The 26,822-nt window shown below is 38.4% G+C and overlaps 1 protein-coding gene across 1 annotated transcript; it reads left to right on the plus strand.

Moving 5' to 3' along the window:
- Window positions 1-539: 539 nt before the first annotated feature.
- On the plus strand, window positions 540-26,822 carry LOC116308887 (uncharacterized). Its single transcript, XM_089028002.1, has 28 exons — window positions 540-687; window positions 3,345-3,404; window positions 4,923-5,585; window positions 7,279-7,720; window positions 8,943-9,082; window positions 10,009-10,209; window positions 10,940-11,054; window positions 11,404-11,495; window positions 11,910-12,070; window positions 12,810-13,002; window positions 13,313-13,373; window positions 13,824-13,879; window positions 14,492-14,578; window positions 15,118-15,161; window positions 15,663-15,758; window positions 16,197-16,326; window positions 16,525-16,683; window positions 17,025-17,252; window positions 17,978-18,160; window positions 18,565-18,772; window positions 19,118-19,266; window positions 19,837-20,151; window positions 20,516-20,797; window positions 21,075-21,289; window positions 21,897-22,200; window positions 22,806-22,987; window positions 23,948-24,138; window positions 25,078-26,822. The coding sequence occupies exons 1-28, from the start codon at window positions 649-651 to the stop codon at window positions 25,764-25,766; spliced, it is 5,685 nt and encodes a 1,894-aa protein (XP_088884128.1). The 5' UTR covers window positions 540-648; the 3' UTR covers window positions 25,767-26,822.

The following is a 26,822-nucleotide window of genomic DNA, read 5'->3' on the forward strand; positions in this document are numbered from 1 at the left end:
GGGACTGAGCGTATGAGCAGGGTCTAAAGTGTATGAGGATATAGACAATATACTTATACCCCCTCTTTCTCTCTCTCTCTCTCTCTCCCTCCATTTCATTATCATTCTAGCCGGTGTCTCTCTTTCTCTCTTAGTCGTAGTAGTACTACGCTAATGCAAAGGGATATACCAGAACCCCAGTCATGCTACAAGTGCTCTGAGTTTGCCCTAAGATGAAATCGAAGAAAAGAAAAGAAAGGAAAAAGGAATAAAATGAATAAAAAAAGAACCTGCAAATGAAATTGAATAAAATAAAATAAAATAATCATGAAACAAAAATAAACAAAGTTGATAATTACTAGGTTCATGTGCTTATTCACACGCTTCGATATCCACTTAGTCAATACCTAAGTTTTTGTGTTAATTAATGATTTTTTATCTCTGTCCAGTCAATATTTGTCAATTAACAGCAGGCGTTCCTCTCATCTGTTGACACAGTCGCGCGAGGCCTGGGTATCGAAAATTTCGCGCGCAAATCTCAAGAGACTTGAACAAGAAACCAAAATGGCTGCCGGGCGACGTGAACGACTCTCTGACTTTCAACCTCTGTTTACTACGACAAAAATCTCTCCAAACCACTCAATCCTGACCTAAATCTCGTGCTTAAAGATGAGTGTAGGGCTCAGCCAAGTTGGTTTTGATCCTAAGGTATTTTATCCATATTTTTTATGCCTTTGTTTGGCTCTGTTTGTGGGAAATTATATTAGTTTGTGCTTGTGATTAGCGCTTCATTTTTGAAATATTTCCGTTGTCATTAAAACTGCTCTTCTAAAATCACTCGTATCTATTGTATCGTAAAGATTATTTTGAGGTTTTATATTCATTGTTTGGTTGAAATCTTGGTTAATAAATTTAATGAAAACATTAGATTTTTGAAGTGAGTCGGTCGCGCTTTGAACCGTGAATTTTTGATTTAGCTTGAGATTTTCGACTCCCAAAAACTCTAATTTTCTATTCATCTTCGTTGCCTAATTAACCGATTCTCATTATGTTATCGCATCTAGAAAACATCTGCCGGTGTAAAAGATTCCAAGTTTATACAAAATGAAATACTTCCAAACTCAAGTAGCCTTTCAAAGGGAACTTGTCAAATTTGACAATAAAATACTCTTTCAATATTCTTCAACTTGCTATCGAAAAAAAAAAGAATCGTTTATGTTATATTTTTAGATAATTTTGTTTATTCCCTTAGACAAGAGATTTGATCATTTCTAATTCCTAAACTACTATTTTTGTTCTTTTTTCCCCAGATTGTTTTTATTTTTCATTGACTATTTTTCTAATTTAATTTCACACGTTTTAGTTTATTTGACAATTGTCTATTTTGCTTGCTATCTCAGTTGAATATTTTATTCAAAAAGTGACTTCCTAGTAATTTCCTGTAGACAAAGGCATAAATATAATGGTTTTTCAATAATCCCTAAAATTAGAATTAACATTAAATGTCAAAAATGCATTTAAAAAAAATCACAATGTCAAAAATGCATCAAAAAAGGAAAAAAATTAAAAACATTCTTCAAACGTTTATGCACGAAATATATTTTTAGTGTATTTTTTTCATATTGTTTTTTATTTTGAGTTAAGATGTAGGAATTTGAATATATCTGATATTTTAAAACCTTCAAAAATGAATTAAATTTTTAAAAATGTAATCTCATAAAATGTGAAAATATTTTGTGTTTTCTTTATAAATAGATATTTATTTCCACTAACACTTTGTTCCACATTTCCAAAGCCAATTATCTTTAGGAAAATCAATAATTTAAATATAGGAAATATTCATATGAGGTGTACTGTTAAATTTTTGTATGGTATAAATAATCCAAACAGCATACATTTTAAAACCTTTTGAAATAAAAGCTTTCAATGCAGGTGTAGTTATTTGTATTTTCAAAATGTAATTAACGCCTATCAAAAAATTTAATGTTTCAAAATTTCGAAATATGGCAGCGAGATTTGCTTTCTTTTGTCTCAACTGTAATGACAGCTATTTCACCTTCACTTGTCTAGGTAATATATACGATATATGCAGAAGTTCTGTTTGGGCATGGGCATGCTGTTGTAAAGCCAATACAGATTGAATTCAAGTTATTGTATTATATAGTATACAGTATTGCTTATCAAATGTTTAGATGTATAACTTCATGTTCTGTTTAACAAATTGACATCAGTTTTTTATGTGTCTGTCCTCTTATTGACGATAAATTGCTTCATCACATTGTCAAAGTAGGGTGGATCCACGATAACAAAAACTATGAAAACTTCTCATTTTTGGTGATCAAAACAACAAACGGAAAGAGCCCGTGCTTGTTGACATCAGCTTTATCTGTCTGTCCTCTTATTGATCATAAAAAATAACCAATCTGCGCACATGAAAAATTTGTAAGTTACTGTGAAATAAGATTTTGAGATTGGAGTGAGTCTTACGGAGAAAATCCATGTCAAATTAAGATGGAAATAAAACCGATATTGTTTAATCTGATTTATAGACTTATCATGGATGACTCGTCTTTATTTTTTTCCCTCATTAATTATTTATAAGTTGATAAAAGGGATATAAATAGTTGGCTGTTATTCCATACTTGAATAGCCTTTTTGCAGCTCATATCACATACTGATCAAAGCATCTAAATATCAATAATTAATGAATTTATTATATATCGTAGTCCCTGAAAAATATTAAGAACCATATCACTAGATCAAATATACCCTAGGACATCTATATATATGTAGATCAGTGGCAGATTGTAAGGTCAAAATTGCATTTTGAAAAAAGGTTTTGTTCATCTTAGTGGCAATGACATATATGTTATTTACCGGCCAGGAGGTCTGGATAGGGAAAAACTGTGTCCGAGGTCTTGAATATTCAATACCAAGGGCACAGTTTTTCCTTACCCGGACTGACTATAGGACAGTAAATAACTTTTTTTTTTCTCCCCGTATTCTTTTTTACTTGTTTTTGTCATCGTTTTGTGTTGTCGTTTAGCGGCAAAGGATACCGGACCGCGCGCGTGGGCAGATAATGACAAAATGCTGCCTGCTCAAACAGCCTATCAGAATGCACGATTTTTTAAGATACCGGACCAGAAAAAAATAAATACACATTATTTGAAAAATACATATATTAACAATATTTACAAAAAAATATATTGCCTCTGACCAAAAACTATTCAATGTCCAGACTTTCTGGCTCCATCTTGAGCAAATGTCCTTAGTACAAAGACAGTTAGCCACACTTGTAAGCAGATTTAGAAAGCTATGCTGTAAAGTTAGAGAACTCACACTGTACTGATTAATTTTTTAAGGTCTTAGAAGATGAAGAAGAGGCTGCCTTTGAGGAAGATGAAAAGGAACGAGAGGAGGAGGTAATGATAATAACACTTTGAAAGATGCAGAGATGGGATGCAAAAATGGGAAAAATGATCTCATGATGTGGAATAATTTGATTATGATAATGATTTATATAGTGTCCTTTCTATGTAAACATAATCAAAGGCATGTTACATTGAGTGTGAATGACATATTGCTTTTTATGTAATTTATAAACATGAGTTGGTTAGTATGTATGAGGTGTAGGCACTAAGTCTGAGTAATAATAATAATAATAATAATAATAATAATGAATTTAATATAGCGCTTATCCATTGCTGTCCTTAGCATTTTACAATGAGGTGTAGTTAATAAGTCTGGCTTAGAATAACAAGTCATTGATTCCTATTAGATAAATGTAAAATAACTCAGTCAGGGTTTTCAGAATATTTTGGAGTAGGTGGACATAAGTCTGAAGTAGCTGGCTGTGATCTGATACAAGAAACGGAAGGTTTTTTATAGAAAAGAAAAAGTAACTGATGGTTAACTTTGAAGCAATCACAGGTTCTGACAGTCAACTGTTTATTCTGAAAGTCCTACTATTTTATTTTATTTTATTTAACCATCTATTTTCCTAATTGTTTACTCCGAGAGCCATAACGGCTCATCAAGGGAGATCACAAAAAAACCCTGCTTACAAGCACCTTTACATTTCTTGTTTAGCATATCTTGATAAATAAAAAGAGAGTAAAACTTAGTGCTCTTATCAATGCTAAACCCCCTAGGGCTAGATGGTAGACTGGTAGTCCAAGTGAGTTTGTTCTTAATGGTTTACCATTTCAGATTATGTTTTTCTTGTAACAATGAATTATTTAATTACTGCTTATGATTCTCGTTCCATTTTCCCATTTCAGACTACATGTCATTTCCTAATGAATACTTTCTTTGTTTAACGATTACACATGAGAAGGCACTTTAATATGGATATATCTCAAAAGACCAACTGTACCTTGGTCGTAATATTTCCCATTTCAGACCATGTGTCATTCCCTAAAGAATGATTTCTTGTTTAACGGTTGCGCATGAGAAGACACATAAATATCATAGAATACAACCCAAAGGATTTTTAGACAAGTCTGTACCTTGGGCATGATTTTCCTCTTTTCAGTAGAGTATCATTTCTTTGTTAATTATACAGCTTCTCATTAATCCCATATAGGTAACTGTCCAATTATTTTCTTAATGGGATTTCATGCTACTCAATCAAGAAATAATTACGTAGACTCGAAAAATTCCTCTGACTGCCAAATTGGACTTGTCTTACGGCCTCATCCAATTTTGTCAGTCCTCGGAATTTTCCTCGTCCAATTATTTCTTAATTGGACAGCATGGAGTCCTATTACATATACTTATTGGTTGAGCATGAAAAGACTCATGAATATGGATACAACTCAAACATAAAATTTCATTCCCAAGAGAATAACACATGGTATGAAATAAAAAACGTTATGCCCAAGCTAAAAAGGTCTACTGCACAGAAAAATAGAATTTCTCTCCGCTTTTCATTTTTTCAGATTCGTAATCTTTTAATCAATGAGCTGGATGATAACCTCCTTGATGATGAAAATGTTTCCTTCTCATCACATGATTTTCGCAGCACCTCAAACAGCCGTACCAGTCAACAACTAGATGATTCTGATATGCACCCTAAAGACTCTGAATGGAATAGTAATGAATATGTGGACTTCCCTCCCCGAAGGGGTGTCTACGAAAAGCCACCGTTGATGACACAGAGGGCATCAAATTTTGTCGGCACTTCGTCTGACAACACCGGGACTGTCAATCATCTGCAAGGTCAAAATTATGGCCGTATGAATTATAACTCTAATCAGGATGGCGACCAGGGCCATACTCCACAGTATAATGAAGGAGAGAATCATAGTCACCACAGTTATGAGTTTGGAAGTTTCCATGGCAACAGTTCAGATACAAATAGCAACGGACAAACACATGAGGCCCAGTTTGAAGACTATAATGAATATACAGAACAGAATCACCATGGCAACCAGTATGATGTTAACGCTTACCAATATGTTCACCATGGAAATGATGATGATGGTGGATTTCATAATGGTTATGAATATGATAATGGACAGGGTTACTATGACGACGATGAGCATTATGATGAACAAGTGTCTCCTGCCGATAGCAGCCAGCATGATGAAATGAGTCCTCAGGTTTGTTTACGATGTTTTGTGTTTTATTTTATTTATTTATTTATTTATTTATTTATTTATTTATTTATTTATTTATTTTTTGGAGTTGGCCTACATATATATATATATAATGTCAACTTCAACCGATCTTATTTAAGAATATTTTTTTCTTTTTTAAAACCCTAATCAATGGTCAATGTCAGTGACTAATGAATAAAAATTAGTATGTGATCTAACTCAGGACATGACTAACTCGCAGATTAAACCCTGGAACAATATCTGGGCTGATCTAACTCAGGGCATGACTAACTCGCAGATTGAACCCTGAAACAACCTCTGGGCTGATCTAAGTCAGGGCATGACTAACTCGCAGATAGAACCCTGAAACAACCTCTGGGCTGATTTAAGTCAGGGTATGACTAACTCACAGATCGAACCTTGAAATAACCTCTGGGCTGATCTAAGTCAGGGCATGGCTAACTCACAGATCAAACCCTGAAATAACCTCTGGGCTGATCTAAGTCAGGGTATGACTAACTCACAGATCGAACCTTGAAATAACCTCTGGGCTGATCTAAGTCAGGGCATGGCTAACTCACAGATCAAACCCTGAAATAACCTCTGGGCTGATCTAAGTCAGGGTATGACTAACTCACAGATCGAACCCTGAAACAACCTCTGGGCTGATCTAAGTCAGGGCATGGCTAACTCACAGATCAAACCCTGAAATAACCTCTGGGCTGATCTAAGTCAGGGCATGGCTAACTCACAGATAGAACCCTGAAACAACCTCTGGGCTGATCTAAATCAGGGCATGGCTAACTCACAGATAGAACCCTGAAACAACCTCTGGGCTGATCTAAATCAGGGCATGGCTAACTCACAGATTGAACCCTGAAACAACCTCTGGGCTGATCTAAGTCAGGGCATGGCTAACTCACAGATAGAACCCTGAAACAACCTCTGGGCTGATCTAAGTCAGGGCATGGCTAACTCACAGATAGAACCCTGAAACAACCTCTGGGCTGATCTAAGTCAGGGCATGGCTAACTCACAGATCAAACCCTGAAATAACCTCTGGGCTGATCTAAGTCAGGGTATGACTAACTCACAGATCAAACCCTGAAATAACCTCTGGGCTGATCTAAGTCAGGGTATGACTAACTCACAGATCAAACCCTGAAATAACCTCTGGGCTGATCTAAGTCAGGGTATGACTAACTCGCAGATCGAACCTTGAAATAACCTCTGGGCTGATCTAAGTCAGGGCATGGCTTACTCACAGATTGAACCCTGAAACAACCTCTGGGCTGATATAAGTCAGGGCATGGCTAACTCACAGATCAAACCTTGAAATAACCTCTGGGCTGATCTAAGTCAGGGCACTGCTAACTCGCAGATCGAACCTTGAAATAACCTCTAGGCTGATCTAAATCAGGGTGTGGCTTTATGAATTGAATCGTAATTCAGCATGTTAGTTTTGGGGAAGTTAGAAAAATTGGAGAGAAAAAAACAGAAGAAAAACCTTTGAGTTAAGGGAAAGACCCATCAAACTCTACTCACATGTGATGCAGAGTCGAGGAATCAAACTGGGTACCCAGAGAAGAGAGGCGGGTGGACCAATGCTACTCCCCATTGGTTCCGCTTATGATGATTATGAATTCTTGATTCATAGACAAAACCTTATGTTACTGGAAACTCTGGTTTTCCACAGGAGGACACCCATGCAGCATCATTTCCAGGAAACTACCGAGTACAGTATGTACCAGGTTATCGACCACAGCCACAGGTACCAAAAGAATACAGACAAGACCAGCAATATGAACCGCACAACTCATTCCATGGCAGTGAAGGATTTTCACCACGACATGGACATGGATCCCTAGGGCAGCCATCACAGAATACTGTATGGAGGGACCTACGGCAAGGTGCTGACATTTCAGGATCCGAAGGAAGGGATATTCCAGGAAGGAATGGAGGAAGAGAGATGACAAATGATAAGAGAAATGTGCAAGGCAATAACCTGGCACAGCTGCAAATATTGTATCAGGCACGAGGGAGAAAAATCGAAGAACTGAATGAGAAATTGAACTCAAGAGAAGAAGAAATGGGAAGGCAGATAAGAGTATTAAATCATGAACTTATGATGCTTAAAGGTATGAGAAATTTGCCGCTTTGTGGTCTTTTTGTCTTCCATAGCAGGGTTTTCAATAGAAGCCGGCAACCGACAGATTCTGCTGTCTACTCTTGCTAATTCAGCCGCCTACTCAGCCACTTCCCAATGTAATTGTAAATTTTGAACTTTGATTAAAGTTCTTTAAAGTTCATTAAAATAAATTTTAACCCAATCTTTGTTGCTGAAATAACATAACTGCAACATAATCGAAACTACGACGATCCTTGTCCGCCATCTTGATTTTTTGTGAGTATGCCTCGATTACATGCTCAAGTGATTTCCAGTTTACCGCCTATTTTAATTTCATAACCGCCTACCAAAAATTTTATTGAAAACCTTGCCATAGTATTCTCAGATTAACTTCTGAGATTCTATGCTTTAAATAAATAAACAACAGAGCAGTTTCGATCCAAGCTGTAAAAACGGAAACGGGTCATAAAGTTAGATAACTTTATTTCGTCCTTTAATTCGCAACATCAGAACATGTTTAGATTCTAGATTATATATTGTTTTTATATTATGTGTAAATATCTTTGAAAAGCCTTTCTGAGGAAAGATAATAAAGGATGTACGTATGTATGTGTGTGTGTGTGCGTGCGTGCGTGCGTGTGTGTGTAACATCACCAGGCACTGAATTGATAGTTTGATTCACAAATACAGCTATATAAGAGAGAGATGCTATTTACATAAGAAAGGCTAGAATAATTGTAAGTTCCTTAACGCTTTAATTATGTTACCCTCGTAAAATAGCTATTTAGTTTTAAAAAATTAAAAAATAGCCTGTTCCTCCTGTTATAAGCCCACTATTGAGCTAATCCAAGTATTCCTTTTTATTATATGATTACCAATGAAATATCTATATTTCTCTATTTCGAAAAATTGATATCTTCGCACGTGAAAATAACATGTTATTTTCACGTGTGGAAATAACACCATTGCGATGGCTATTCAAAAATACACGGGAAGAATTGCGTGAAAAAGACAAAACATACTTTCATTGATAATTATATGATAAACAGAATATTACATGGGCGCTTGGAGATACGAAATTTATCTTCTTGTGTTGAAAATCTCTCACTCGTTCACTGCGCTCACTTGTGAGAGATCTTTTCAACACTCGAAGATAAATTTCGTATCTCTGCGCGCCCATGTAATATCCTCTATATAAACACACCTCTGAAATCTGTGTTTTCATTTCTTAGATGAACATAAAGGAATGAGTGAAACTTTAGCCCAGTCACAGCAAATAACACAAGAAAAACAGCAAGATATCAAGCACATGCAAGACAAGTTGAATACTGCTCTTAAGGAAATTGATGTACTTAAGAATGAAAGACTCGAGGTATGTTCAGAGTGAATTAAGAAATGAGATCATCATCATCGTCGTCATCATCATCATTTTAATTATTATTCCATCCAAGAGATTACATAGAGTGCACGCACTAAATCCGTGAACATTAATTAGTACTAATTAGTACTATTTCATACAGAATCCTTTGTTTTCTATTGTTTATTTATCACCATTTAGTACTAAAAGTTAGTATTTGTTTCACGGGTTTAGTGCGTGCACTCTATTGAGAAAATTTTGTATAAAGAGGAATATGAAAGATAATCACAATACATTTATAATACAATGGATATGAATTTCATGTAAAATATCTTTCTCAAGGATAGTGGGCAGCTCAAAAGAGAAACCAAAGGGTTATGTCTTTGGGCTGCCTATGTATAACTAAAGTAAGATTAATGTAAATTAAAGGTAATTACAATGAACAAAGAAGCATAAAGGCAAATATACTTAGTTAGATTTTGATATAAATTAACAATAATCATATGAATATAAGGGTATTGGTAAGTTGTTAGTAGGATGTTGGTGTATAGTCAGTATAGCATGGGAAGATTGTCAGTAGGATGTAGTGTCTCAATATTGTGCTGGGGTAGGATGTTGTAGCGTGCTGGTAGGTTGTCAGTAGGGTGTTCATAGGTGGTCATTAAGGTGCTGGTGGATGGTCAGTAGGGTGTTGGTAGGTGGTCAGTAGGGTGTTAGTTGGTTGTTAGTAGGGTGTTGATAGGTTGTCAGTAAGGTGTTGGTAGATGATCAATAGGGAGTTGGTAGGAGGTCATCAAGTTGCTGGTGGGTTGTCAGTAGGGTGTTGATAGTTTATCATTAGGTTGTTGGTAATTAGGGTCTTTATCATGGAGTTTTGGGAGAGTTGAATAATTTTAATAAGAATAGAAACAACTTTGAGTAAAACTTTCTCATTTCTAAAGCTACAAGAAAAATTCAACACTGCCAATTCCACTATTGATTGTCTCAACGAGCAGTTGGTTCAGATGAGCAGAGCTGATTCATTATCTAAGGCAAGAGAACAACATGAGTCAATACTGAATGCCGTCAGGAAGAGACAGGAAGATGAGATACTTAGACTAAAGCAGAAACTGGACGACACTCAGGTCTCACTAAACTGGAAGGTAATCATTACAATCATCATCATCATTTATCATTAGCATCATCACCATCATATAGCACCATCATCATCACCATCATCATCACCACCATCACCATCATGTATCACCATCATCATCATCACCAACATTATCATCACCATCATCATTATCATCAACATCATCATCACCACCATGTATCACCATCATCACCAGCAACTTCATCATCATCACAATCATCATCACCATCATTGTCCGCCACCATCAGAGATGCACCATCATCATTACGACCACTACCATCTTCATCATCACCACCACCACTACTACCATCACCATCTTCAGTCATAACCAGTTTTGTCGCCATCATCACAACAACCATCAGCCATAATCATTTATCACCATCATCACTAACGCCACGTGCTATATATATGATACATGTTGCTAAACACATATGGCAATAAACTTTGTTATAATATGTCAGAACAGTAATCAAGCTTAATCTGAAACTTAATCACACACACACACACACACACACATATACATACCTACCTACGTACATACGTACATACATACATACACACACACATACATACATACATACATACATATTCTTTACATACAATCTTTATTCGATTAAGCAGGTTAAAAAGTGTGGCAGCAAATGCAACCGCTCTCTATTTGCACATTGGAAGACTGTTTTTAAGGTTGACAATGACTGCATGTGGTTCCCATAACAACTATGTTCTTTTTATAATAGACAGAAGAAGCTAACAGGCTAAGGGATGAGGTCATGGAGAAGGCTAACATAATAAACAGACTGAATAGAACCTTGGATGACAGTCAGCGACAGTGTCAGGAACTCCTAAAAACAGGTATGTCATGTACATACTGCAAGTCAGTAGCATACATTTCCCACACCATAACCATACTTATGGAAAGCCATTTCAATGTTATGACGTGGTACCATACATTTCCCACTCATAGATGTACTATACTGTTCTTATGGGAAGCTTTTTTTTTAATGTTACAGCATGTCATACCATGTACTGTACATGCTTTAAGTCAGTATCATACATAACCATTCTTATGGAAAGCCATCTCAATGTTATGGCATGTCGTACTGTGTACGTGATGTGAACATGCTGTAAGCCATGCTCCTACTCTCTTTTCAGTTCTTATCTTATATTTATATATGTTGATTATATTTTGGTGTATGTAAAGGTACTGTGACAGAAATAGCTAATCTAAGAACACAGCTGCAAGATACTATCAGTGCTAAAACAAAAGTGGATTTGAATTGTACTTCTCTAAAGGTGAATGAATGTCCGTTATAGATTCATGATACATTTGTGTGCTTCCTTGCCTGCCTACTTGCTTGCTTGTCTGCCTCCTTGCCTCCTTGCCTCCTTGCCCGACTACTTGCTTGCTTGCCTATTTGCTTGCTTGTCTGCTTTCTTGCTTGCTTGCTTGCATGCCTGCTTACTTGCTTGCCTGCTTGCCTCCTTGCTTACCTGCCTGCTTGCTTACCTTGCTGCCTACTTACCTGCATGCTTGCTTGTCATCCCCCCTCTCTTGCTCCCTCAATTCCCTTATCCTTTTAATGTTTCGAAGAAAAATTCTGATTTTTCATGACATCACTTCCCATATTTTTTTGATAACTTATTTACAAACAATACTGTCCTATCATAATATATGTGTGTAATTTTTCATTTGACGTTATATTTCAGAATGAAATATCTGGTCTCAAGGAAGAAATGGCTATGTATCAGAATGCCTTGAAGTATGGCTTTGGTGATCAGACATCAGACAAGCACTCAGAATCCTTCGGAGCTTTAGGGGTGGTCAGAAATCTGAACAATGAAGACTGGGCTACTCCCAAAACTGATGGGTAAGAAAAAGGCCTTTCCCTTTTCCACTTTTTCACTTGGGTAGCATGGGTGGCGTTCGCGGCTAATGCATCGTCTTTCACCGCTGTGAGTCCAACGGGTCGGGTTGCTGGTTTGAGCCCTGCAGTCACCACATGTGAATTGAGTTTATTTGATGTGTTGTTCTCTCCTATGCTACGAGGGTTTTCTCCGGGTTCTCCGGTTTCCTCCCTCCGTAAAAATCAACATGTGAGCTGAGCGGTTGTGTACATAGAATATTGAATGTAGTGGTAGTGTGTGTGGAGGGAACCTCACGGAAGAGCCCCAGATGGGGAGTGGTGGTTGTAAAATATTATTGTTATTATTATTATTATTTTACCTTTTTTCACTTTCATTCAATCCCAAAATGGATCTGGTGAGGTTGCCCAAGAGTTGCCCAAAGCTAACTTGTCCACAGTAATGGTTCAGTAATGTAATATATGGTACAGTTGACGGGTGTTGAAGTCAATCCCTGCTAAAGGGAATCGTCAAACCAATAGCATAGAAGAACATAGGGATGCTGAACAACACCTGCATGTTAGGCCCCATCCACACTATATTTTGAAAATTCATTTTCGGTGAAGAATTGTTCCGGATTCACCCGGACTATTGTGGATGATATGCCTAACCGAATAAATTAAAATTCGGATTCAAATTTAACCGGCAATAGTGTGGACGGGACCTTAGTGTATTAATAATGAACAATTTTTTTGAATTTTGCAGGAATAGTACAAAGGCTACTACTGTTGATGCTGTAAGTGGACTGAGGAAAGAACTTGAACATAGCCTGTCCGTTGTACAAGTGAAATCACAACAGATTAGAGACGTAAACAGTGAACTGGAACAGACAAGGGAGAAATGGGAAAATGAGAAGGAAAAAGTGGAAAGAATGGAAAAAATTATGCAAGAACAAGAGGTAAATGGTCTTGCTATCCTCTGCTCCTCCATCCAACCATTAACTGACAGTTCATTCACTCCTTTTTATTTCTTCCATCATCCATCCATTGTTTCATTCATTCATCCATCCATCCATCCATCCCATCAATCCATCCATCCATCCTTCAATCCATACATCCATCCATCCTTCATTCCATCCATCCATCCCTCCCTCCATCCATCCATACATCCATGCAAGAATGATCCAATAAGTAGTCCACTCATTGAATCACTTAATTAGTAATATACTTTTTCAATAATTACTCATTCATCCATGCTATTCTTTGAAGGAAAAATTAAACAAACTCAAGGAGCAACTATTAATTAAATCTAATGTCCAGACTGACAAAGGTTCGTTACTCCATTACTCACTGTTACCTTTACTACCATTATCATTGAAATGCGACCTGTAAAGCTTGATGCAATAGACCTCTTTGGCTTGGGGTAATGTTTTCCCATTTCAGACCACGTGCCATTCCCTTGAGAATAAGATTCTTTGTTTGAGCTGTATCCATATTCATGTGTCTTCTCACGTGCAACCAAGCCCAAACCTTAAACAAAGAAATGATACTCTAGGGGAATGACATGTGGTCTTAAATGGGAAAAAATTATGTCAGAGGCGAAGAGGTCTATTAGCAGTCCTAGTTGTCAAATGCATAACTACCCCCCCCCCCTCTCTTCTCAACCCTGCACCATCAACCAAACCCACCAAGCCCCATCCACCAACCCAAAAAATGAATAAAAATTCCTTCTCATTTGTTGGAATCAAGACATGTATAATTGATTTACTTTTATATTCAGTTGATTCAAATGATGACTTACAACAAAAGCTAAATGATCTTGAAAATGAAAATAAGGTATGGCCTTTCAATGTGAACTGTTGCCTTCACTCGACTTATCTTTTTGCCCCTCTCTTCACCCCTTAGTTCTCCCCTATTTTTTTCATGCATTGGCCTATCAATATGTGGCTTTTGTGTACAGTAAATAATCAAGGTGGTTTCCCATCATGTAATTGTAAATCTGTTAAAAAAAAGCTTTGAATAACAAATGTTTATAAAAAGTGACTCATCTGAATGGAGGTTTTTAAGTCTCTCATCTAGTTCAAGGGATCTCTGAGTTCTCTGTTGTTCCTCCCTTTTCAAGCTCAATGTCAATTCGATCTGACTAACCAGCTCAGAGCAGGGCTTTCAGAATAAGCTGGCAGCCACCGATGCTACAGTGATTGCTTCAAAGCTAACCGATAGCTACTTTTATTTTTCTATAAATACCTTCTGTTTCTTGTATCATATAACAGCCAGCTCCTTTGGACTTATAACCACCTTACTTCATCCTGAAAGCCCTGTCAGATTTTTTTTCAAGACATTCATGTTATTTTACTCTGGAATGATTGAACTTTCGAATGCTTTAACAGTTTTAAAATGAAGGAATAAAAAGCAGAATAAAAATTTATGCTTTTGGTTTTTTCCTAGGAATTGCTGGAAAGGATTAACAACATGCAAGCTACAAATCAACAGCTAACGGAAGATAACATCAGCTTAAAAAATCAAATGGCTGAGGTAATTAGACCATGTGCCATTCTCTTGTGTATTATTTCTTTCTTTACTAGGAATGCTTTTCAGCTATGGTACAATGTTTTCCCATTTCAGACCATGTGTCATTCCCTTGAGTATCATTTCTTTCTTTACTAGGAATGCTTTTCAGCTATGGTGCAATGTTTTCCCATTTCAGACCATGTGTCATTCCCTTGAGTATTATTTCTTTCTTTACTAGGAATGCTTTTCAGCTATGGTGCAACGCTTTCCCATCTCAGACCATGTGTCATTCCCTTGAGTATTATTTCTTTCTTTACTAGGAATGCTTTTCAGCTATGGTGCAATGTTTTCCCATTTCAGACCATGTGTCATTCCCTTGAGTATTATTTCATTCTTTACTAGGAATGCTTTTCAGCTATGGTGCAATGTTTTCCCATTTCAGACCATGTGTCATTCCCTTGAGTATAATTTCTTTTTATACTAAAAAACATAGTTTTTATAGTTATAGTTATAGTTATAATCTTTTATTGTGACTAACAAAATGGATCGTTTAAATTTTTCAGATGGTTGCAGAGTACGATGAAGACAAAAGAATCAGCTTGGAAAAGTATGCAATATCTGGGTCTGGTTGTACAAAGGGTGGATAGTACTATCGTATGGATAATCCTTAGTTAGCCATGCCCTGACTTAAACCAGCCTAGAGGTTGTTTCAGGGTTCCATCTGGGAGTTAGCCATGCCCTGACTTAGATCAGCCCAGAGGTTGTTTCAGGGTTCAATCTGTAAATTAGCCATGCCCTGACTTAGATCAGCCCAGAGGTTGTTTCAGGGTTCAATCTGTGAGTTAGCCATGCCCTGACTTAGATCCGCCCAGAGGTTGTTTCATGGTTCAATCTGTGAATTAGCCATGCCCTGACTTAGATCAGCCCAGAGGTTGTTTTAGGGTTTGATCTGTGAGTTAGCCATGCCCTGACTTAGATCAGCCCAGAGGTTGTTTCAGGGTTTGATCTGTGAGTTAGCCATGCCCTGACTTAGACCAGCCCAGAGGTTGTTCAATTATTATTTTAAGACTATTGCACCCTTGATTCCTTGATATATGTATTGTCGTAGGTGTAGAGATGCATGTCTACAGCTTCATGAGGATGCCAAAGAACAGCTTAGGAAGGAAATGGAGGAAGAAAACGAGAAAGGTGCCAAAGTTTCGAGGTAAGAAGGCATGTTGTCACTCTTAAAGGATAATGATCATGCTTATTCCAGATTGTAGTGTGAAGTACATGAACATGTTGATTATAATACATTGATATGGTGATGATGGGGACGATGATGATGGTGATGATGATGACGGTGATGATGATGATACATGATGTTGATGATGATGATGATGATACATGATGATGATGGTGACTAATGGTGATGATAATGGTTATCAGATGATAATGATACATGATGGTGGTGATAGATGATGATGAAACATGATGCCAAAGATGATGATGATGATGATGGAGCTCGGAATTTGTTGTCAAGAAAAAATTGCTTCATGAAACACGATTCACATCTTTAATAACTTTCCAGGCAAAAAAAAAACAAACTTAATACTTACGCGTAAATGCTGCTACTAATACTGCTATCTTGTTAATAATCCAGGGACGCATTAGAAGAAGTCAACGATGAGCTAGTACGTGTCAAGGAGTGCTACCTGGAACTCAGTGAAGAAAATCGCACTGTTGAAAAGCGAGTCAGAGAAGAGGTTTTGCAAGAAATGAAGCAAGACAAGGTACAATACTAATATGGCATTCCATGGGGAGTCAAAAATACATAGATGCTAGATCACAATGCACCATGTTGATGCACCATCTTAGAAAAGGCCCATGAGGCAAGCAATAATGTTTACTGCCAATCCCCCCCCCCCCCCCCCGAACGAAAAACGTACCCTAGCGTCGTCTTTTCTACATTCTTCCACTCGTTATCACAGACTGAACCAGAAGCCATCGAAGCCTTGAGGAACACCCTTGAGAAGAAACACCAGGAGGATATGGCTAAAGCACGTGAACAATGGAAACAAGAGAAGGATCTGGAATTGGATAGAATCGTGAAAGAAGAGACTAAAAAGGCTATAGAACAAGCCAATAAGGTATGTTTGCTAAAACCCTAAGATTGTCAGCTGGTATGCTGGTAACACATCTAAGTAAGGTATGTTTGTTAAAACCCTAAGATTGTCAGCTGGTATGCTGGTAACACACGTAAGTAAGGTATGTTTTCTAAAACCCTAAGACTGTCAGCTGATATGCTGGTAATACGGCCGCTTAGCTTTGTCCCTTCGGTGGCCGTATTAAAGAGGTTTGGAACTATACATTCTATCCTCTTGGTATAAACAGACTTCTCTAACACAATAACCTGCGCATTACGGACACCAACCTTCGTCCCTTTGATGCCCGTATTAAAGAGGTTTGGAACTGTGTTGTTATTGTTTAGGAAAAAGCTCAGGAAATCAAGAAGGCGATCGAAGAAGCCCGCACACTTTGGAATCAACAGTCCTCCGAAGAATCACTAGAAAAGCGGATATCTGTAGCCAGGTTGAAATGGATGGAAGAACAAGAACAGAATATTAAGAAACGAATATTAGATGCTGTAAATGAGGCGAAACGAGAATGGGAAGAAAGAGAAGAAAAAGAGAGAAATGGGAAAGTAAATGAAGTAAAGGTTAGTGGGATTTAGGAAGTATCCATTTTTATAGTGGAGATAGAATGATCTAAAAATCATCTACTCTCTTTCTGTTAAAGCAAAGGGAAAAAATATCATGACTCTACCCATTCCTTTGACAGCTTTTTTCAAAAACATATGAAATCTACTTTGAAACTTAACCATTTATTTTTTAAGCAAAAAGGAAGGAAGCATTACGGTGCTGACACACGGTGCAACATTGCATGCAACATTGCACGCAACAGGACTGTTGCAGCGTGTGTCTACCCCAATCTTGTTGCACGCAACGCAACAAATCTGAAGTTGAATCGCGCTCCACTCTTGCAACATTGCGCGCAACAAATGTGAACATAGCTGCAACATTACCTGCAATATTTTGCAATTTCTAGCCAATCAGCTTGCACCAAATTTATAACTGCTGACCAAATATCTTAACATAGCAGGCTGACACAAGCGATGTTGCGTGATTTTGTTGCAATGTGTGTCACCCCGATTCAAATTTGCTGCTTGCAATGTTTCACCGTGTTTCAGCACGGTGCATACCATATATCCATGAAAGAGTTAACTATCAAAATTGCACAAATTAGTTTCAAAGTTTTGTTGTTCTACTGTTTACTGAACTTACTAGACCTTACTAATTCTTGCAAATTTTTGCAATTTTTTTTAAAGATGTTTCGCGAATATATGGTATGCACTCTACCAGCTTGTTTTAATTCTTTCAACAGGAATCCACCGCCGAGTCTCCCAATCAAAAATTTGCCCAGGCCATCTCCGAGGCACGGACCGAGTGGCAGAGAGAAGAGGAAGAGACTAGACAAGGGGAGATTGAACATGCAGTCGAGGTTGCTGTTACTAACGCCGTGGCTGAAGCAAGGGAACAATGGGAGAAAGAAAATAACGTAAAAAATGTAATTGTTGTCACACTTCGATTCATTCATAAAAAGTGGTCTGATTTGGAATTTTGTTTTCCTCTTCATGACGTTATGATACCACTACTACCATAATCCTTTGCGATTTTCCGAATGGTGTTTGAATTAACAGTCACGTAGATCACGAGGAATAACGCTCTGAACCACTAACAATAGAGGCTTTGCACCATCACGTGATGGCAGCCATGACAGGAGGCAGGAACAATTGAATCTGGTCTAAACTGGTTTACTTGAGAAAGAATTCAGTTTCCCAGGGGGGAACGACTCTATTGTTGTGCCTCCTGTGATGGCTGCCATCATATAATGGTGGCAAAGCCTTTATTAATGTGGGATCCTTGTGCTTGACGTCACAGCTCAAACTAAAGGCATCCTTTTAACAACAGGAGACGATCTACCGTACACTTCTAGCAAAAGAGAAACAGCAGTGGAGAGAAAAAGAGATGGAAGAAACGGAGAGAGCTATCGAGGCAGCCATAGCAATAGCTGAAGTGAAGTGGATAGAAAATGAACAGACTAAGGTTGCGCATGCTGTCGATACTGCTGTCCAGGCGGTCAGGGCAACGTGGGCTCACGAGAAGGATCAAGATATAGGTATATTGACTTGGAGGGTTTTCAGAATTTCAGGCTGTATTGAATTTCTCAGATATTTATTGTGAGATTTCACAAAAATTTTCATTTACCAGGGTTTGAGCCTTTCACTCAAAAAGAACCAAAAATCCTGTCTCCCCTCCAATTTTAATTCTTAGTTTGCCCCCACCCCCCCCTACCTGCGTGAGCTTTCCAAACTTGACTTCTAATTTTTCCATTTCCTTAAGTCCTACCCTTTCGAGGGTGTCGCAAACTCGTGCTGGCCTTACCCTTTTTTCTCCCGCTCCCCCTGCCCCACCCTTTTCTTCTGTGAATTTCTGACCAGTTTTTTTATGGTTTGCCTCGCAGCAAGAGCTGTAGAAGACGCTCAACATCAATGGAAAGCTAGTCAAGAGGAAGAACTTAGTAGGGCTTTAGAGGAAGCGAGTGCACAGTTGGTGGAGAGATTCGAAAAACAGAAAAGAGAAGCGGTTGAAATGGCGCTAAGAGAAGCCAAGGTAGGTTTGTTTTGCTTTTTTGATCAGCAGAAATAGAAGTAACCACCATCATCGTCATCATCACAAAAATCATTATCACCACAGAATCATCATCACCAACGTCATCGTCATCATCACCACCAACATCATCACCACCATCATAGTCTTCATTGCCAATATCATCATCATAAGAATCATAACAGCATCATCATCATCATCACGAAGACCATCAGCAGCAGCATTACATCATCACTAACATCATTATCATCATCATCAACACCACCACCATCACCACCATGTTTCATCATCTGATATAACCATCATCATGTATCATCATCATCACCATCATCAACATCATGTGTTATCATCATCATCATGTATCATCATCACCGTCATCATCATCACCATCATCATCGCCATCATCATCACAAGGATCATCATCAACAGCAGCAATGACAATCATCGACAACATCGTGCCTCTTGGAATATTGTTCTGGAATAAGATAAAAACCACTCTATAACTATTATAACTATTACTACATATTAGTATTTAGACCCCATAACTATACCTGTATCTTTATTTTTTATTAGACATTATGGCAAAGAAACTACGACCACAACAACAACCCTGCGAATATCGAAGAAATTCGAAACAAACTGTGGTCAGAGTTTGAAGAAACGAAGCAAGAAGAGCTTCAGAGAATTGTAGAAGAGGAGACGAATAAGATACTGGACGAGAAAGAAGAACAAAGACAACAAGAAATGAAAAAAGCGATAGTGTTCCTCGAGTCTAAATATTCCAAGGAGTTGGAGGAGTTCAAGCATAAGGAGTTGAGGAATGCTCTTGCTGAGGCTCGCGCGGAGTGGCAGAAAGAGCAGGAGTTAGAACGAGAAGAATGTTTAAAGGTTATATTTATTATTTCGTTTTCTTCTTTGCTTTGCTTGCTTTTTGATTTTTACCTTCCTCCCACCTTCTTCCAGCCTTGCTTTCTTGCTTCTTGCTTCCTTCCTTCTTTGCTTGCTTGCTTGCTTGCTTGCTTGCTTGCTTGCTTGCTTGCTTGCTTGCTTGCTTGCTTGCTTGCTTCCTTGCTTCCTTGCTTCCTTGCTTCCTTGCTTCCTTGCTTCCTTGCTTCCTTGCTTCCTTGCTTCCTTGCTTCCTTGTTAAGTGTTGTTTCTAAGTTAGTTTCTGGCGCTTCTACCCAAAAGCTCGGAAATAAATTACTTTTAGTTCAAGAAACGTTTATTTTACAATTTTTTGTTGTCATTTCAGAAAAGGATCGCTTCAGCTCGTGAAGAATGGGTCAAAACCCTAGACCATTCCTCTCGCTCCGAACTTGACCGCGCTCTCGCAACAGCACGAGAAGCCTGGGCCGCTGAATACGAAGACGAATTGGACGACCGAGTGAACGACGAGGTTGACCGAGCACGCGAAGATATACGAAATGAAATGGAAAATAAAAAGAGGATAGAAGTCGAAGAAGCTATAGAAGACCGCAAAAGAAAATTTGAAGCTGAGGAGAGACGATTAAGAGAGGAGCTCAACCGCTTAAAGGTAGATAATATTAAGTAGATTGCCTGATTTCCGCGTTAAATCCCCTCTTGTTTACGTCATCTCTAGCCAATCAGTGCGCGCGCATTTACGATGAGCTATGGGATTCTGTCTAGCATCAAAAAACTGAAAAAAAATTGGAAAAACCGGAGCCTCTGACCTTGGGGACTGGACTGAGTAATTACTCCTTGCTCTTCGACGACATCCAGAACGAGTTTTACGTAGCTTTGCGCTTTTCTTTACTAACTATTTTTTCATCTCATACTGCTTTGCTTTCCAGGTCGCGGGATCGCCCCAGGCTTTGCGCAATCATTACGAAAACGAAATGTCAAAGCTACGAGACGAACATCGGCAAGAGCTCGACCGACTACGAGAAGAACACGAAGACAACACGAGAATTGTACGAGAATTAGTCGAAGAAGAATTCGATCAAAAACTTGTGGCTGTGCTACATGAAGCTAAACAAGTGTGGGAAGAAGAGCAGGAAGAGGAAAGGTATGGGCTTTAGATTTTTTTCTACTTTTGTTTTTCTATTTCTTTTGTTTTTTCTTCTTTTTTCTTTTAATTTTTCTTTTTTCTCTCTCCCTTTTAATTCATTTTTTGGCTATTGTTTTCCACCTTTTTCCCTCCCGTCCTTTCCTCACTCTTCCTTACTTCCTCCCCTCCTTCCTTCCTTCTTCTCTTCCTTCCTTCCTCCATTCCTTCTTTTCTTCCTTACTTCCTCCCCTCCTTCCTTCCTTCTTTTCTTCCTTCCTTCCTTCCTTCCTTCCTTCCTTCCTTCCTTCCTTCCTTCCTTCCTTCCTTCCTTCCTTCCTTCTTTTCTTCCTTATTTCCTCCCTTTCTTCCTTCTTTTCTTCCTTCCTTCCTCCCTCCCTTCCTCCCTTCCTTCCTTCCTTCCTTCCTTCCTTCCTTCTTTTTCTTCCTTCCTTCCTTCCTTCCTTACATCCTTTTTTATTTCTTTTTTCATTGTTTGTTTATTTTCTTTTTTCATTTTTCCTTCCTCCCTCCCTTCATTTCTATTTTCCTTTCTCTTTCTCTCTCTTCCTTCGTTTCTCTTCCTTTCTTTTCCACCATCGTCATAATTTATTTTCTCCCATTCCAGAATACAAGTCGAAGACCAACACAAACAGAAACTCAAATCAGTGTTGGAAACCGCACGAGAACAGTTCCTCAAAGACCAAGAAAAAGCCATCGCAGCAGCCACTGAAATGGCAGAGAAAAGGCAGCAACAATTATGGGATGCCGAGAGAAAATCCTACCAATCAGCACTCGAGAAATCCAAAAGTGAACTGACGTCATTGAAGGAAGAGCACGTGACCGCTCTTAAAAAGCTGCATAACGATCACTTAGAGGAAGTAAAGAAAATACGGAATGAAATAAATAAGAGAAAGGAATCTGGAACACAAGTACGACATATTTTTTGCTTTATTTTGCATAGGAATAGTTGTAATTACAAAGGCAGCACTTTCTACTAAGTTATTTTACGACCCTGAGTGTTGATCCTGCCGGGTCTCGAACCAAGACCTTCCACACAGAAGACCGACGCTTAACTAACTGCGCCAACCCTAATAGGACCTTTTCTGAGTTCGACTAACAGGATGCATTGTGGTCTAGCTTGCGTACAAACAACACCATATGAGGCATGATGAACAAAAGATGTATGTACTGTTAATAGGCCACAAAGCACCATGTTTGCTATCTCGGAAAAGGTCTGTCCTACTTATAGGGAAAAGATTTTAGGCGCGATTACACTGAGCAATTTTCTCTGCAACTTGTCTCGCAACAAGTTATACTGTGCAACGGTGACGCAATCGTTACCAAAATTTTTATTTTTCGCAACGATTGCTGCAACTTGTCTCGCAACATTATTTTCAAATTCCGCTGTAGGTTACACGCTGCAATTCTCCATGCAACTTGTGCCAGAAAATTGCTCCGTGTAATCGCGTCTTTAGGGAAACTATCAAGGTCATTTCTAAAATAATGCTATTTTTATACCTGATTATGTTTGTAGACTCCGCCAAACCAAGCCAGTGAGAGCCTTTGTGATACTAGTTTTGGTAGCATTGACCAGATTACAGCAGCCAAGACCATGAACGAGCTCCGTGAGCATTATCTGGAGACCGTTGCTAAGATACGCGATGACGTGCTTGATCACGTGAACCAGACAAAGTCCAACGCTGCAAAGAAAATAAGGTAACGAATAGGGTTGATATAAGTCAGGGCATCATCATCATTATTGTTATCATCATCATCGTCATTATCATCATCATCATCATGTATTATCATTGTAAACATCAATATGAACATCTATATTATTATTATCATTATCATTATTATTATTATTATTATCAATGTAAATATGTAATAAGGAAAATTATGAACATTGCTATTCAAACAACCTATTATATATTTTGCTGTAGAAACAAAGTCTGGGATGACCCTGACTTGATGAAGTTTTAACTTTTCGTTACAACTAAATGTGCGAGGAAAATGTATAATTAATATTTTTAGTATCTTTCATGGACACTGGTGAAAAACGCACTGCGCACGCTCGGAGATGGCGTAGCGTAACTAAGGGCAACTTATGTTTTTGATGCCGGTGTTTTGATCGTTTTACAAAATCGCAAAACTTAAGAAAAATGCTGAAAACTTAAGGTTGTCCTTTTCGCAATAGCAAGATAATTTCGATTGTAATACACTGCTGATTTATACAAAAAAACTTTTGTTTATACAAAGCAAAAATAATCTTTGAAAATGCCGCCACTCGCGGCCCGACGTCGACATCCAGCATGGCTAATTTGCAGATAATCACATAGTCGGATTCTATGTAAAGAAATTCAAAAATATCTGTAAAATTCCAAAACGAATATTTAAAAAATAGCCCTGTCTGTTAAAATAAAACCTACCTTTAGATGTGATCAATTGTTATTGTCCGCCATTTTGTTTTTTCTCCCAACGCATGCGCAGTGCGTTTTTCAACAGTGTCTCTTTCATGTCCTTTTGTGTAAAAGATTCAAGTTGCTAATCGTAAATTGCCTATATATATAGCGAGATTGACGATCGAATTTGGAAAACAATAAATTTTACATTATTATTATTATTATCATTATTATTACTATTATTATTATTACATTGACACTATTTCCCTTGCAGGGCGGAAGTGTTAAAGGAGCGTCATTCCACCGCCAAGAAGCTTCGCCGATATTATCTACAATGCCTGAAGCAGTTACTCGAGGAAGACAAATCATGCGCAGAATCTGACAAGCCTCCATTGAGTGTTGAATCAAAGATGGAAAGAATGACCAAGGCATTAGAAGCTGCTAGCCCTGAACCACCTTCTAAAGGTATAGAAAGAGTTATATCTTACGGAAGGAGAGGGGAGGATTAGGAAAGGAGAGGGAAAGGTTAGAGAAGGAAAGGGGAGGGTTAGGGAAGGAGAGGGAAGGGTTAGGGAAGGAGGGAAGGGTTAGGAAAGAAGAGGGAAGGGGAGGGAAGGGTTAGGAAAGAAGAGGGAAGGAGAGGGAAGGGCAAAGGAAGGAGAGGAAAGGGTTAGGGAAGGAGAGGGAAGGGTAAGGGAAGGAGAGGGAAGGGTTAGGGAAGGAGAGGGGATGGTTAGGGAAGGAGAGGGAAGAATTAGGGAAGGAGAGGGGAGGGTTAGGTAAGGAGAGGGGAGGGTAAAGGAAGGAGAGGGAAGGGTTAGAGAAGGAGAGGGAGGGGTTTCTCCTCTTGCAAATATTATGGATATGAAGGGTGAATGGAATGGAAGTTTTTTTCACGTGACAGCGCCATAATCCAGCTTGGGCTTCCTGTGGTTAGATGGCAGGACAATAAATCCCTTCACTTTTGGGAATTGAATTTTTTCTTATGTAAGACGATTGTATTGTTCCTGCCATCTAACATGGCTGCCGTCACGTGATGATTCAAAACCTCTATACCAAAAGGAGGAGCCCCATTAGTAAGAAAACTTTAATGCGTAGTATCATAGCCCTGTTTTGGATTATAGGAACAAGGTGCATTCTGGACTAGCTTGGGTATAGACCTATTTTTCTATATCGTTTTGCTTGCTTGTTTTTGTAACTAATCTTCACCAGAATGCGCCCTGTTTGAAATTTTCTTGGACATAATGAATTTTGGGCTAGTTTGGATGCAAACACCGTTTGAGCCACAGCAAAGATGTTTGCATCCAAACTAGACCAGAATGTACCTAGCTCGTTCAACTCGCTATACTTTCCTGACCCTTTTTGACGTTTATTTTCTTTTTTCTCCGTAATTTATTACCCAAGGTGATAGCCAATCAAAATCCAATAAACAACCGTTTAACCGAATACTTCCGGTACACAAGGTTCCCTACCGCGAAAGTCCCCAGAGCACCTATATATTAGTGCCTAAGAATGTACACTGTCGTCCTGGGGAATACGTCCCCGAAGGTGCCAGTGATTCACCCAAGCCTTCTCCGAGTGATAAACCACAGGAAACCCAAGACTTTCTAAGAGTGAGTTCACCCGTAAGAAAGGACAAAACAAAAGACGTTATGGCATTACCTGAAAGAGATTCAGGAGGTACTACAAGAGTATCTGAGCATGCTCCTTCGAATAGACCGCCGTCTGTACAACGAATGTTCGCAGGCTCACCTGCTATGTCAATTACGTCACTTGATTCTGAACAGTACTCTGATCTGCCGACTGTAATCCACGTAAGTCCTAAGAAGAATTCTCTTAGTAAACCGGTGACGTCATCAGGAATGACGTCAGCAAAGTCTACTCTGGATGACGTCAAGGCACGCGCCTTTGCTAGGAATAGTGAACTGACAAAACCGATTGTGCGTGGCTCAAAGCCGCGAGGACCTGGGGACGAAAAGATTTTAATCAATCGGAGAGTTGATAAATCACGTGATCCTTCGTCGAAGAATACTCCACCCCTCCCCTCTAAACCTAGTGTGAATGTTAACCGAAATATTTCTTTTGTCACGTGATTAGCACGAGTAAAATGTGATTCTAATATTCCGCATATCAGTTGCTAAGGATAACTTAGACTAAAGTTAAAGTCAAACTTCACATGAGCCGAACCTAATGACATCAGGGAAGACTGTCTGGTTATCCATTGTTTCAATTAGTTTCGGGCTCGCGTGTAGTTCGACGTTTAACGTTTGATCACTGCACTTAAGAAAAGTAATATAGAGCGGTTTGCGTACGGGTAGGAAACGGTACGGCAAATTTCGTAGTCTTACCGTACCTTGCCTTAACCGTAACTACGCGATGTGATTGGTTGCAATACTTATAGACCAATGGAAGCCATTTCAATGTTACGGCATGTCGTGTCGTATACTACGTTTCCTACAGCACAATTTGAACATTGGGAGACAAGTTGCAGCAACTTTTGAAAAAATAATAATAATTTGTTTATACTTTTGGCAACGATTGCGTCTCCAATGCACTGTGCAAACACTATTGCAACTTGTCTCGCAACGCTGTAGAGAAAATTGCTCCGTATAAATGCGCCTTATGTCAGTACCTCAAGTTTCCCAAGCATTGGAAAACCGCTCTAAGGCTAACAATACCAACGCAGTAAATAGGTCTTTGGACCATAAATAGGAAGGCACACAGATAGATTAGTATAGGAAATCGCACGATCTCGAGTACAATTCGAAATTTATTGGTACGAGTGATGTTTTGAAAGTTTTCAAAATTGGACGAGCCTAGCTTTAGCCGAGTCCAATTTGAGATCTTTCAAAACATCACGAGTATCTAAATCCGAATTGTACGAGAACTTTGTGCGATTTTTTGTTTAATACACTCAACAATATTGAGGGATTTAATTGGAACTCTATAGAGTACAATTTGGGATTTAATTGTACTCCTATTGTCCAATCAGAATCGAGTAATTTTGTTGAGTGTATTATAAGATTAACGTATGCTAAAGACACATCTATTTAATTCGGATTGTAAATATTTCTTTATCTCATCGAACAATGTGAAGAATCAAAATATGCAACATTTTTATATTGTTTATTAAAAGGACATTTCATTTC

The sequence above is a fragment of the Actinia tenebrosa genome, unplaced genomic scaffold (genome assembly GCF_029948245.1).
Source record: "Actinia tenebrosa isolate PJP-AT-01 unplaced genomic scaffold, QUT_ActTen_1.0 PGA_scaffold0__85_contigs__length_37466705, whole genome shotgun sequence".
NCBI classification, from domain to species: domain Eukaryota; kingdom Metazoa; phylum Cnidaria; class Anthozoa; order Actiniaria; family Actiniidae; genus Actinia; species Actinia tenebrosa.

Bases quoted from the DNA above. Each gene is read 5' to 3' on its own strand.
- LOC116308887 (XM_089028002.1), top strand. From the start codon at position 649: ATGAGTGTAGGGCTCAGCCAAGTTGGTTTTGATCCTAAG. The intron at 3,405-4,922 runs GTAATGATAATA...TCATTTTTTCAG, and splicing joins AAAAGGAACGAGAGGAGGAG to ATTCGTAATCTTTTAATCAA. The intron at 16,327-16,524 runs GTACAATACTAA...TCGTTATCACAG, and splicing joins AAGAAATGAAGCAAGACAAG to ACTGAACCAGAAGCCATCGA.